General features: G+C 34.7%; 1 protein-coding gene across 7 annotated transcripts in view; it reads left to right on the top strand.

Annotated features, from left to right (window-relative positions):
• The window catches only part of LOC149540569 (uncharacterized), a 46,068-nt gene extending 34,065 nt beyond the window's left edge, over positions 1 to 12,003 (top strand). For all 7 annotated transcript variants that reach the window (XM_089801650.1, XM_089801654.1, XM_089801649.1 and 4 more), the window contains 3 exons: positions 1,805 to 1,933; positions 11,186 to 11,271; positions 11,361 to 12,003. In XM_089801650.1, coding sequence (XP_089657776.1) covers positions 1,871 to 1,933; positions 11,186 to 11,271; positions 11,361 to 11,664 — 453 coding nt within the window. In that variant the 5' untranslated portion in view covers positions 1,805 to 1,870 and the 3' untranslated portion in view covers positions 11,665 to 12,003. The remainder of the gene's footprint in view (positions 1 to 1,804; positions 1,934 to 11,185; positions 11,272 to 11,360) is intronic.
• Positions 12,004 to 12,218: the final 215 nt, after the last annotated feature.

Below are 12,218 nucleotides of genomic sequence, written 5' to 3'. Positions count from 1 at the left end.
CATGTAAATTATGGCATTCTTTGTGTTGGTGTTTCTGTGATTTCATGTATACATCTAATTAGAATGTTTGATTGATTATCCGATAGATTAGAAGTTGATATTGGTATTGTTCACGAGTGTACCAACAAAGTAAAAGTTTTAGAAAGTGTGTGGGAATAACTGATTCACCCTGCATGAAGATTCAGAGAAAGCATTGATGTTGTGGTTAAGAGAAGTTCAAGCATGTGATCAGTCACACCGTTATAGACGGGTATTCTCACTGAGTTCTTAATTTTGCAAGCTCAATATCATCAGACTTGTTTATGATATTTGTCTTATTTTCAATAGCTAAAGGCCATGTTTCTAGGCTTGGGAAGTAATTCTCAAATTTCGTTTTCCCCTCAGCTTGTGAACCATCAGAGAAATGTATTCGTTTGTCAGAAAGATGATAATTTTATTGCCCAGCCCTGGTGATATTTATAATTTATTAGAAAATTATCACGTAAAATAGTAAAAATTGATTTGCTGGATTCTGTACATGGAATATCATTCTTATTTTCTGTCACTGTTCATCATTAAATCACTTATTATATTACAAGACATTAAGAAATATTGTTCAGATCTTTCAAGTTTCTTTCTATTGATGGAAGATTTGCTGGATTCTGTACATGGAATATCATTCTTATTTTCTGTCATAGTTCATCATTAAATCACTTATTATATTTCAAGACATTAAGAAATATTGTTCAGATCTTTCAAGTTTCTTTCTATTGATGGAATTATGTTTAGCAGCAAAGCCATAACATTTCTAAAAACTGATTTGTGGGTGTTTGCATCTTGTTTCATGTATTTCTGTTGGCTGACCTAGATGTTGTAAAATATCATGACAAGCACTCACCGAAGGTTTTGCAAATGGGGTGGCAAGTTAAGTGGGCTTTATCTTGGGGGGAACTCCATGGTCAAATGTACTTGAGTTAGAGTAGTACTGGAATTTGTGGCCTCCTCAGAAGTCTTGATACTTCACCTATGGGACAATTACATAGATGCAATGAGTGCTAAGTGGACCATTCATTCTCATGAGGGATGAGTTTGTCTGAATTTCTAGTAATGAAATATAGATCAACAAGTTTTCGTCTTCACTCAAAAACCTTGTTGAAATGTGATATTAATCCCTTCAACTTATACAATTGATAATATAATTAATATTCATTTATAATGTGTGAAACGGTGCCCATTATCATTCGCTTGTCAAAGATTGTCTCCTATGATAAGTGGCAGCTTCTTAGAAGGCAACATTGGCCGCTGTGCTTGCTGCGATATTGGCTGTTCATCTGACATGCTTAAAAAATGTTGATTGAAATTTGAAGGCATTAGACTAGACTGAGGATGCCATTATGGTGCTTCAAATAGTGTAATTGTCCCTGCACCTCGGCTGTCCTAATCACGCACTTCTATCAGAAGTTAGTTGATCGCTGATCACAGATAATCTAATATATCCAGTTGTAAGTGGTATATTCAGTACTCGACAAACTTTTCTTACCAGGCTTAAATAAAGAATGTTTTACGGTTGTCTGGCCTTCTTTTTGAAGTAGAGAGCCACTTATTGAATTTTCATTTTATCATACTGCAAGTTGAGTTTGTTTTGATTGGTCACATGCCATTTTATGTACATTTTGAACACAAGCTCACACACTAGTCACCTTATTTTTAATAGGTTTTAACTTATTGTTAAAATTCTTATTTTTTGAAGCAAATGACATTTCCATTTTTATATTAACTCCCATTTTATTTTGTAACGTTCACATATTATGTCATAATTTTGCAGACAAGTTCACTTGAAGCTTGGATCGTGGTCTCTGTGGTAGAGCAAGTATTGTGCAATTTTGTACTCATGGAATCTTTAAAGAAAAGCGATTCTCAAAAAGTAATCGTGTTGAACAAATCATTGAAATTGGTGAGCATTTTGTTTCTTTAGTGATTTCAATATGGTTGTGAGTAGATTTTGTGTTCTTGTACTTTTTTGAATTTGTCTAATTTTAAACATGAATTATATATAATTCAAATAGGCCTAGTCAAACTCCATTGTTTATATCTTTCTGAATTCTGGAATGACGTTCTTAAAACATAAGTTACTGGCTTGGGTATGGGTATGAAAATCTGGTACATGGATATGCAGAATTCCTTTTTGGGGTTTGCATACGTGCATATGTATATATAACTATATATACAAATAAATTAAAGAAATATACAGATTTGTAAAATTAAATCATTTTATAGAATGATACTTCATCAGTGATCAATACCAAATGCCAAAGATAATACCCAGTGTAACACAGGGACTTGCACCCACCTTCCAACCTTGAAGTACCCATCCCCGAGATGTCCCTGCACTGGTTAGTTGCGCACCTGAGTACCCCCACCTCCGCCATTCCACAACCATGCTTCCGCTGGAATGGGTACTTGGACTTCTATTTGAATTTATTTTTTGAATGTTACAATGTTGAATGTTCAATTGTTCTAGTTCATGTTGCAATTTTGATATGTTCAAGTATTTTAATTTGGAATGTTCTACTGAAACGTCATTTCATAACAAGCATTTCAAGTTCTATATGTATACTATACAACACCCCTCCCTGCCTTGTCCCCCCGCCGTCCCAAAAATGAGGCCTATTTTCTCCCCATCCCGAGAACACGTCCCGGCGTCCCCCCATCCTGACATACCCCAATACTAGGGTAACATTGATAATACTAGATGTAACTGATAGTCAAGAATAAAAACTGTTCAAGCAAGCCATATAATATATGTCTAGTTTCATGATTCAAATAATGAAAATAATTACAGTTACAAAATTGACAATCATAACTGGTATTTGTCTCCTATCTTCATTGTTCAATTTAGTTCATCAGTCATCAAAAGGATTATCAAAAAAATCATCTATTGGATTTTCAGCTGCTGCGAGTTCATGATATTTTGAACAGAAAGAGCTTCCGCTTGCATTGGATGCACCATGTATAGGTATGTCGTCATCATTATCATCATCCATAATGATTCTAACAAGTTCCTCAATGGTTGTGTCCAAGTTGGTGCTACATCCCAAAGCTTTGCTGCCCACTTCTTGTATTGGGAATCCGTTCATGATATTTTGAACGCAAAGAGCTTCCGATTGCATTGGATGCACCATGTATAGGTATGTCATCATCATTATCATCATCCATAATGACTCTAACAAGTTCCTCAATGGTTGTGTCCAAGTTGGTGCTACATCCAAAGCTTTGCTGCCCACTCCTTGTATTGGGAATCCTTGCGATTGAAGATGTAAATTGGAAGAATATAAACCAAGTCTTTAGCTCTTTTTGAAGCTAACTGGTTATACTTCATTGTGTGGACAAAGGAGTATGTCCTCTGATTCTGTTCAGCAACACAAGAACTTCCAACCTATAGAGAAAACCAATAAAATAAAAAGTTAAATATAAACTAAAGAATGTAAGTACTAAATTCAACAATACAAGCAGTAAAAAAATTGTGAGAGGATCTTTATTGTTATATGTTGGAGGTACATATAAGCTTGACCATGAAGGTACCACCATGTACTAGAGTCCATTTTGAATTGGTCATTAACAACACAAGGAGAAAGATTTATTCCAGAGGTAAACAAGCCAGATTCTCTTTTAACATTTTTCTTTCCACTTCTAGATCCTCGAAGAGCCTATTAAATGCTTGTATGTGCTCATTAGCAACTTTAGAATCTCTATATGGTTGTAATCTTCTTGATAAACGAAGTACAACATTGTTATAGCACCTTGAAGATGGGGCATATGCAAGGAGGTAATGACGTGGTCATCATCATGTATCAGTGATGATAAATGATTCATTCCACCTTTTTGAAAAATGTTTCTTTAATGTCATTCTCTTTTATTTATTTGCATTACCACTTTCATTTTCTCTATCATTTGCACACACCATCATAGACATCCACCAAGCATGTGCATCTATATCAACAAACCAAAGCATAATCATTATAGGGTTGATGAAATCCAATGCATGTTCCTCAAGAACCCACAAACTATCATCCAAGATCAATGACTTTATCCATTGGCCTATCTTTGTAGTTGACAACTTCCCCAATGCCTCTTGCACCTTCATAAGTTGTCTCATAACCATTGTATGAGAAGCAAATCAGGTCTCAACAATCCAGGATCATGTTAGTATTAAGTTAATAATACATAGAGAATATGTTAATAACAGATTAAAAAAAATACAAATTTGATATACTTATTGATGTTCAACATGACAAATAAAAATGAATTAAATAAATAAAATTTATATTCAACAATTCCAATCTTGAGAAAGCTCTGAAAATTGCTTGTGACATATGGTGGTTCATCACAAACATGTGAATCTCCTTGCCCTCTTGATATATTTCTTTGACTGACTATTTGGGTGCCAATTGCTTGCATCGCCAAGTTGAGGGAGTGTATAGTGAATGGTGTCCAAACCGTAACTAATGCACTTGCAGCCCTACAATTTTTGCATTGTTCATAATTACTTAGACTGCATCTGCATGACCCACTATCTGTATGGAGTCAAATGAGGATCCTTGAAATGAACTTTGTATCTTTGACTTCCCTTTCATAATCAACCACCCTCAAAAGCACAGCCCCTTTAAGGCAAATTGCAATAACATTTATCATTGAGTAGTTTTTGCAAGCTTTCCATCCATCGAAGATCATAGAAACACTAGATTCAATCCAAGAATCTCTAATTGCTTTCAATCAAGCCTTTACATATTTATTCTTTCCTATCAATAAATCAATAATTTGGTACACGCTCATTCATACATACGACATGCAACCAAGAGGTGTCCTCTAGATTGCTGACACCATTTTCTATTGATACGGTGATCTCACCAAGTTGAATGAAAGACCATTGGCCTAGATGCAACATGCAATCTTTAGGTTAGCAATATCTTGTGTCCGTTTTAAATGCTTTATCCAATGGACCTCTATTGTAGGTGGGAATTTTTATTTCATTTGTCTTTAGTAGAGGGTATAGGCAAGAAGGGATGTTTGGAGGCCGCTACTCTATCAATGGATACATCCATAGTTTTTTTCTTTCAATAATAATAATTTTTATTTTCCTTTTTTAGTAGTTTTATTATCATCTTCTTGTTCTTTTATAAATACCACTGTTTGTGTGGGGGGCATCCCTTTCTTATTTGAGCCCCCACAATTTGAAATCCCATTGGCAGTATGGCTTATAAAGTGAAGTTTCATTTGAGAATTTGAGATATTTTTTGTTAGTTATAGTAATTATAATTCCAAATTGTTGATGTGAGTTTTCTTCCACTACAACATGCAAAATCAAATACTTAATGTTTCCAGGAGAAACACCAAACTCTTGTGATATAAGGTCATCTCTCATGCTAAGCTTGCAAAGTAAGATCGTAAAATGATTTCAATGCTCCTTAATTGTGGATAATTACTCAGTGAAATGATGTGATATGTTGGTAAATACTTGGGGACTTACACTATTTCTCAAGAAATGTTAATGCATTTCTAAAGATATGGCCTTGCAATGTGCAATGAAAATATTACTTTTTAATTTTCAATACTTGCCTTCTTAACTTGCTCATACTTAATTACTACCGCTATTCCTATGATCAAATCCAAGGACTTGTGAATGACTTGGACGCTACTAGATAGAGCTTAATCAATGACTCGACTCACCTAGTGCAAGCTTCTAAGATATACTCGAATGGTTTTCATATTGACATCCCCTTTTCAATCCCATCAAATGGATGCAAATCAAAGACCCAATACCAATTGAAGTTGAGTATTAATATTCATTGACTAATCATGCAAGGCAGTCTTACAATCCATAAGAAGCTAGTGGCTCGGATTTGTTTAAGTCGTACAAGTAAACATCTACTACTACTTCCATTCATCTAAACTAATTCAACATGAAAATAAATCTACTCCAAGTGAAAAGATTGAGAAAACCATGCAACACTGCAATGCAATAACAAGTAATTCATCATGAAGAACTGATAATGAACTATCGATTACTTTGAAAACGTCATAGCAACAATTTGATCAAGTCTTTCCTTTAGCTATCCTACTCTACTCTAGCTCTGTAATCTCACCTCCTAAACTAAGCTAATTCCTAAGCTCATCCCTTACCAATGAGAAGGCTTTCACCTTTTATAGTAGTTCCATTACCATGAAGGGTTAAGATCAAGGGTTGAGATTCCTTCCCACAAACCCTAATTAGGGTTGCCAAATTTACAACCAATAACATGAAGGCACCAATTCATGGGCCAATAAGAAAATTACAATGTTTTGCCCAACCAATGAGAAAACAAGACACTTTGCATGTTGTGATTAATTGTTCTTGAAACTGAAAATTTCTAATTGGAAGAGACAAACAATTGCCATATAGTCATGCTTATCCTGTGCTTGGAGTCTTGGCTTGTAGAAGGTGTTTGTTAAACCTAATATTTGCTTGATTGGTAGAAATTATCTCTCAACATTTGAAATATTCTCCATTCTTTGAAATTTCCTCATGGAATTGACTTGAATCACTTGCCTCTTCGCAAACCCTTGAACTTGACCTTCCTTGATTCTCCTTGAATATGTCCTAATGTAGATGGATCCTCTATGCTTTCTTGAATTTACTCTTGATTTCAATCTCAATTTGCAGGTTGATAACTTGAATATGAATCTTTCCTTCACACTTGATTCCCTACGCTTGAGCGATCTTCTTGTAGTATCCATTTGAAGTTTTGATGCCTTGATCATTACTTTGCCCTCTAGCTTCTCTTTATAGTGCCAATTTCTTTTGACGTTATGATGGAGGGTATGTGCATCAACAACACTATGATTTTCCAAGATTTTTTCAAGAATTAATTTCTATTCAGCCTCCTTTAATTCACCTTGCAAAACAAAGGAGAGAAACATTAAGTTGGCGAAAGAAATCTGAAAATAAATTCACATTAATAATGAACAAAGTTCATCCCACTTAGCATTAAAATTCATCTCTCACTATTCTCCAATCTGCCCATTTGGTTTGTCTTTTGTTTCACAAGAGGAAAGTAAGGCTAAAGAAAGAAGGAAATTCCAAGTTGGAAGTATTAATGTGGTGGAAATCCGTCAATTGGAAATCCTTAGCACTGAGGATTTCCCCGAGACCTAAACTTTAAGGATTTCCACCAAATTGACTTGGTCCAACATCGCCTTTCATCCTTGGGCTGCAAAAATAGTTACGACAAACATCTTTGGCAATTACAGTGGATAAGAGTTGGCTGGTGGAAATCCTTGGCGCTTAGGATTTCCACCAAATATGATGTAGCCTTCCTTTGTCTTAAAACCTTCCAAACTTCATCATTGTCTCTCAATTTCATCCCAACTCAACATCCTCTACCTCAACATTTGCTTGAAATGCATTTTGGTGCAAAAATAGAGGGAGGAAATGTGGTGGGAATCCTTAGCGTTAAGGATTTTACACCTAGTATGATTTTCTCAAAATTTACCTCATTCCAATATTCCTTGGTGATTCCTTGTTCTATTTTTACTCATGATGTTGCCTTCATGCCATAAAATGCCTGGTGGTGGAATTCAAGAGGATTATTGTGGTGGAAATCCTTACCGTTAAGTGGAAATCCTTAGAGCTAAGGATTTCCTCTAAATTCCCTTTTGCCACTTAAACTCCTTTTCTAACTATTGAACTTTGACTATTGACTATTCTTTCAATCTGATTTTTTGCTATTGTAAGAAATTACTTAACTTTAAACTAGAAAAAATACTAATAAATGCAAGCTTAAAGTGTCAAATAAAGATATAAAAACATAATAACAAATAGTTAAATTTGTTTCTTTTTTACTAAAATAAAAAATTCAGAAAAAAACTTGAAAATAAATATCAAAATCTTAAAAAAAATGTTTAAAAGACTAAATAACAAAATCAAATGCTTATCTTAGATGCTTAAATCTGCTTTCTGGAAGCTATCTAAGTATTCACAAACAATCTCCTTACAAAATACTTCTGCTTGGAATGCCAAAATGGAGATAAAATGAGAAGATAAGAAATGAGCAAACAAAATGATATGCTCTTAAGGTTGAAAGGCCCCCTAAATAGTCATTTTAGGGTTTTAGCCCAAAAGAAAAATGGAAAAAGCACCTTTTTGTTATGTTTTTAAAATTTGGCTGGATGCTCTTTGGATACGTGTAGGGCACTCATCTAGGCGCTTAGATGTGCTTGGTGCACATAGGGCTGCATGAACTGTTTTAGGGTTTTAGCCAAAAAGAAAAATGCAAAAAAAACACCTTTTTGTTATTTTTCTAAAGTGGCATATGCGTATTTGGCCGGATGCTTTTTGGATGCGTGTAGGGCACTCATCTAGGTGCCTAGATGTGCTTGGTGCACATCGTGCCGCATCCACAAGCTTCGATGCGTATGTAGCTCAAATCCAAACCACATCCATAGTGTGAATCTTGACCAGAACATATCCAGACCCTATTCATAGTGTGCATTCAACCGATTCCACTAGGTTGTGTAATATCCCTTGACAATTCAGACCTCAACTTGGATTTAAAGAGTAAGGAATATTGCCAAAACACTGCCAATACAATCTCTATTCTTGCTGTTTTTGTGTTTCAGACTGATTATGTTTGCTTGAAATGATATGAAAGGGAATCTAAAAGTATGTAATTGATCACTACTATATCTAAGCAAAGAACTAAATGCATATGCAATTCTCTTTTCGCTTTTCAAATGCATATATATGAATTCTAAATGAAAAATGTGTGCTTACAACCAATTTATATTTTGTGAAACACTTGGCAAGCATACTATTATGTCAATAATGAAAGATATAAATATGCACATTACATCAATTATATATGGACTTGCAACTTATCACTCCTTTAGTGAGATATTTTCTAATTCAATGCTAACATAATATTCCAAGGCTCTTGGCTCTGCAACTCCAAAATTTGAGTATAAATGGCATTATAAATTTAATAGAAAATGTACATTTACAATACTTATGACAGCCACCTTTACAATGCCAAATGACTAATTTAAATGATGCAAATTGAATGTAGAACCCGAATACGAATCACCCAATGAAGGAGATGAAATTGCAATCATAATCAAGCCAAGTACCGTAGCGTGGGTACTATTCACGTCACTGTTCACGACATTGTAGCAGCTAACAATAAATGTATTCTCTGATTTAAGCACAAATGAAAGGGCTGAAGAATTCCTTCCAATTTGCAACCCTTCAAAGGATATTTCACCACCTTAGTTATGCTAATTTATGAGAGTTTTTGTTCCCAAAGACCAAGTACATAATATGTAGAAACCCTCGGCTCCACAAAACTCATCAAATGCAAATGACAATAATACGATTATAAGAAGAGAACTTCTCATGCCCTTTATTCTTTCCTTGTGGGACCTCACTTACTTTTCTCCCCAATGTGGGATAAAATATATTCTTATATTTTCACTTTATTATAATATTATAATATGAAATTATGCCCCATCCTAAAGTGCCAATCACCATTAAAACCCTCTAACCACCATATTAGCCTACGAGGGTCACAATAATAAGCTAATCTCTAAAACTCAGATGCTTCCAAAAAAAAAAAGGGGACATTACAATTTGAGTGCGTATTGAACTTGGACCTAGACCACATCCATTGTGCAAATCCGGACCAGAACTCATCTTGACCTAGTTTACACCTTTAGTATGTGAATCCGATAGCTGAACTTTAAACCGTAATAGCTTTTCCACTATATAATAAACAATTACTAGTACTTCTAATTGCATCTAGAACATTCAATTTGTAAAAGATAAATGAGAATCAATCTATTGTTTATATTAAGATCATTTACATATCAAATGCTCTTTAAGAGTAACAGTTATAACTTGTTCAAGCTCCTTACGAGCAATCGCACTAGCTCCTTACGAGCAATCACACTAGAAACAACAAATGGAAGACCAAGAGTCACAACTTAGAAACCACTTTTTACAATGAGACAAATACAACCAATAGAGGACCAAGAGTCACAACTTAGAATTCCACAAAGATGTCCCTCGTGGGATTTGATAAGCTAAACCCTTTGGACGAGACTCAATCTATTGTTGAAAATCAATCCTTCTTTTATACAAGGTTGCACGGGTACGTGGGTACGGGAACGGGGACGGGTACAGGAACGGGTATGGGTACGCATATTTTTCATAATAGGGGACGGAGGTACGTGTGTATGCCTATTTTTTCTATATTATTAATATTTTATAGAAAATATAAAAATCAAAATATATGTCATGAGTCATGACATTGAGCATTCAAAACAAGAAATTTGAAATATATATATAAGCAATTGCTGAATGTTTAATGTTTAAAGTATTTTCCATAATAGGGGACGGAGGTACTTGGGTATGTCAAACTTATTTAAAAATTATACCTTTATATTTATAAAAAATCTAAAATTATGAGTCATGACAATGGTTTTTCAAAACAAGAACAGTGATAAAGTTTGCAAATGTAATGTATTGTTTTCAGTTTCAGATTTGCTATATGTTTGAAATAATAATACATGATAAATGCTTAGATGCATAACAAAGAAGGCAGACTTTAAAAATGAACAAGAGGATCCTAAATCATATAACAATGACATATTGCAAATGATAAACTTATGACTTGAACAGTGATAAAGTTTATTTTTAATGAGTATCAAAATTTCAAACTGATTTGGTATTGAATTAAGTTTGATAAACAAGAAGCTAATACAAAAAAAAAAAATAAAAAAAAAATCAGAATCTTAATCACAGGTCCTTAGCTATGATGCTCTCCACCGAGTACCCGGTACGTGGGATATGTGTACCCGGTACTTGGGTACGTGGGTACTCGGTGGGTACGAGTACCAGGGGTGTGGGTACGAGTACCCATGCAACCTTGCTTTTATATCAATTACACTCTAGTGTTTAACATGGTTCTAGATTAATTGTGAAGTTTTTTGAGACTAATTCTTCTGGTAGTGTTTTTAGTTAAAACCCATGATTTGTCCATCCAACCTTTTTACTCTTAAGGTCAAAGGTCTTGATAGAACTTACATTTACATGATTAATAGATTGTAAGACATCGTTTAATAATTTCTTTTCTTTTAGACGTTTTTATAGCGTTAAAACCTCATTTTGTTGCAGGCAAAAGCGTGGGTGGAGCAAATGAATGTAGGCGAAGACAATTCAAAAGATTTGGAGGAAGTGGAGGTCCAGATTAGGCCTCAAAGGTGACAAAGTGTGCCAATATGCCATCTTAGTATTTTCTTGTGTCCAAGCTTTGAACAACCATTATATATTTATTGTCTCTACTTTGTAGGTTGGGTTTAGGAGCAAAGTTTGTTCCCCACTCTAAGTTTGCAACCACCTTGAACCCTGTTGAGAAGAAGCTACGTGGAAAACTAAATGCTGCCAAACGACAATCTGCTTTAGGTACTGAAGAGTCATATTCAGTTGACAAAGACAACAAACCACATGAGCAAAAGCATAGCAATGGAGATGATTATGATGACGATGATGGTGATTCAGAGAGCAGAGCAAATACATTTAACAAGCGTCGTCAAAAATATTCAGCCAACTCACTGCAAAGTTCAGTGACATGTGGGAAGAAATCAAGAAGGTAGAAGCAATTCAAATAGTGGCGGTCTTCTTATGGACATGTTTTCTGCCCAAAATTGGGCAGGCATCCTATTGGACGAGTTTACCTTCAAAAAGTTGTCACAATCAGCAGTCAGTATATCCCTTCTTGTGACATGTCGGCAACAGTTCATTACCAGAGGAACTCAAGAACAAGGAATAGTAATTGTGGAGGATAAACAAATCATCATTTAATTTATAGGGGCAGTTTCATCAGATTCTGAATATCTAGGCTTGATTAGTCTAGAGCAATTTTGGCGTGCATGTGCATATGTTCGTGTTGTAAATGGATCTTATAATATGGTAAACATGGGTGTGTTAAGTAATTGTGTTTTCATCACTCTTCAAAAGGTGAGAATTATTCTTTTTGGAAGGTTGGTAATTTAATGTCAATGTGAATCGAATTATATAGGACTAACAGAATGGGATTTCTAGAAAATTTCACTATTTGGTATTATTATCTTTGACATGGTTTCATACAGGGCAGGAAAGAATAATTTGAAGAATAAATTGGCGAAAAAAAATGGAGCTGGGAAAAAAT

The sequence above is a fragment of the Cupressus sempervirens genome, chromosome 9 (assembly GCF_028749045.1).
Source record: "Cupressus sempervirens isolate cs-2001-9-10 chromosome 9, ASM2874904v1, whole genome shotgun sequence".
In the NCBI taxonomy this organism is placed as follows: Eukaryota; Viridiplantae; Streptophyta; class Pinopsida; order Cupressales; family Cupressaceae; genus Cupressus; species Cupressus sempervirens.
Note: the sequence above shows the minus strand (reverse complement) of the source record. Positions and strands in the feature narration are given on the sequence as shown.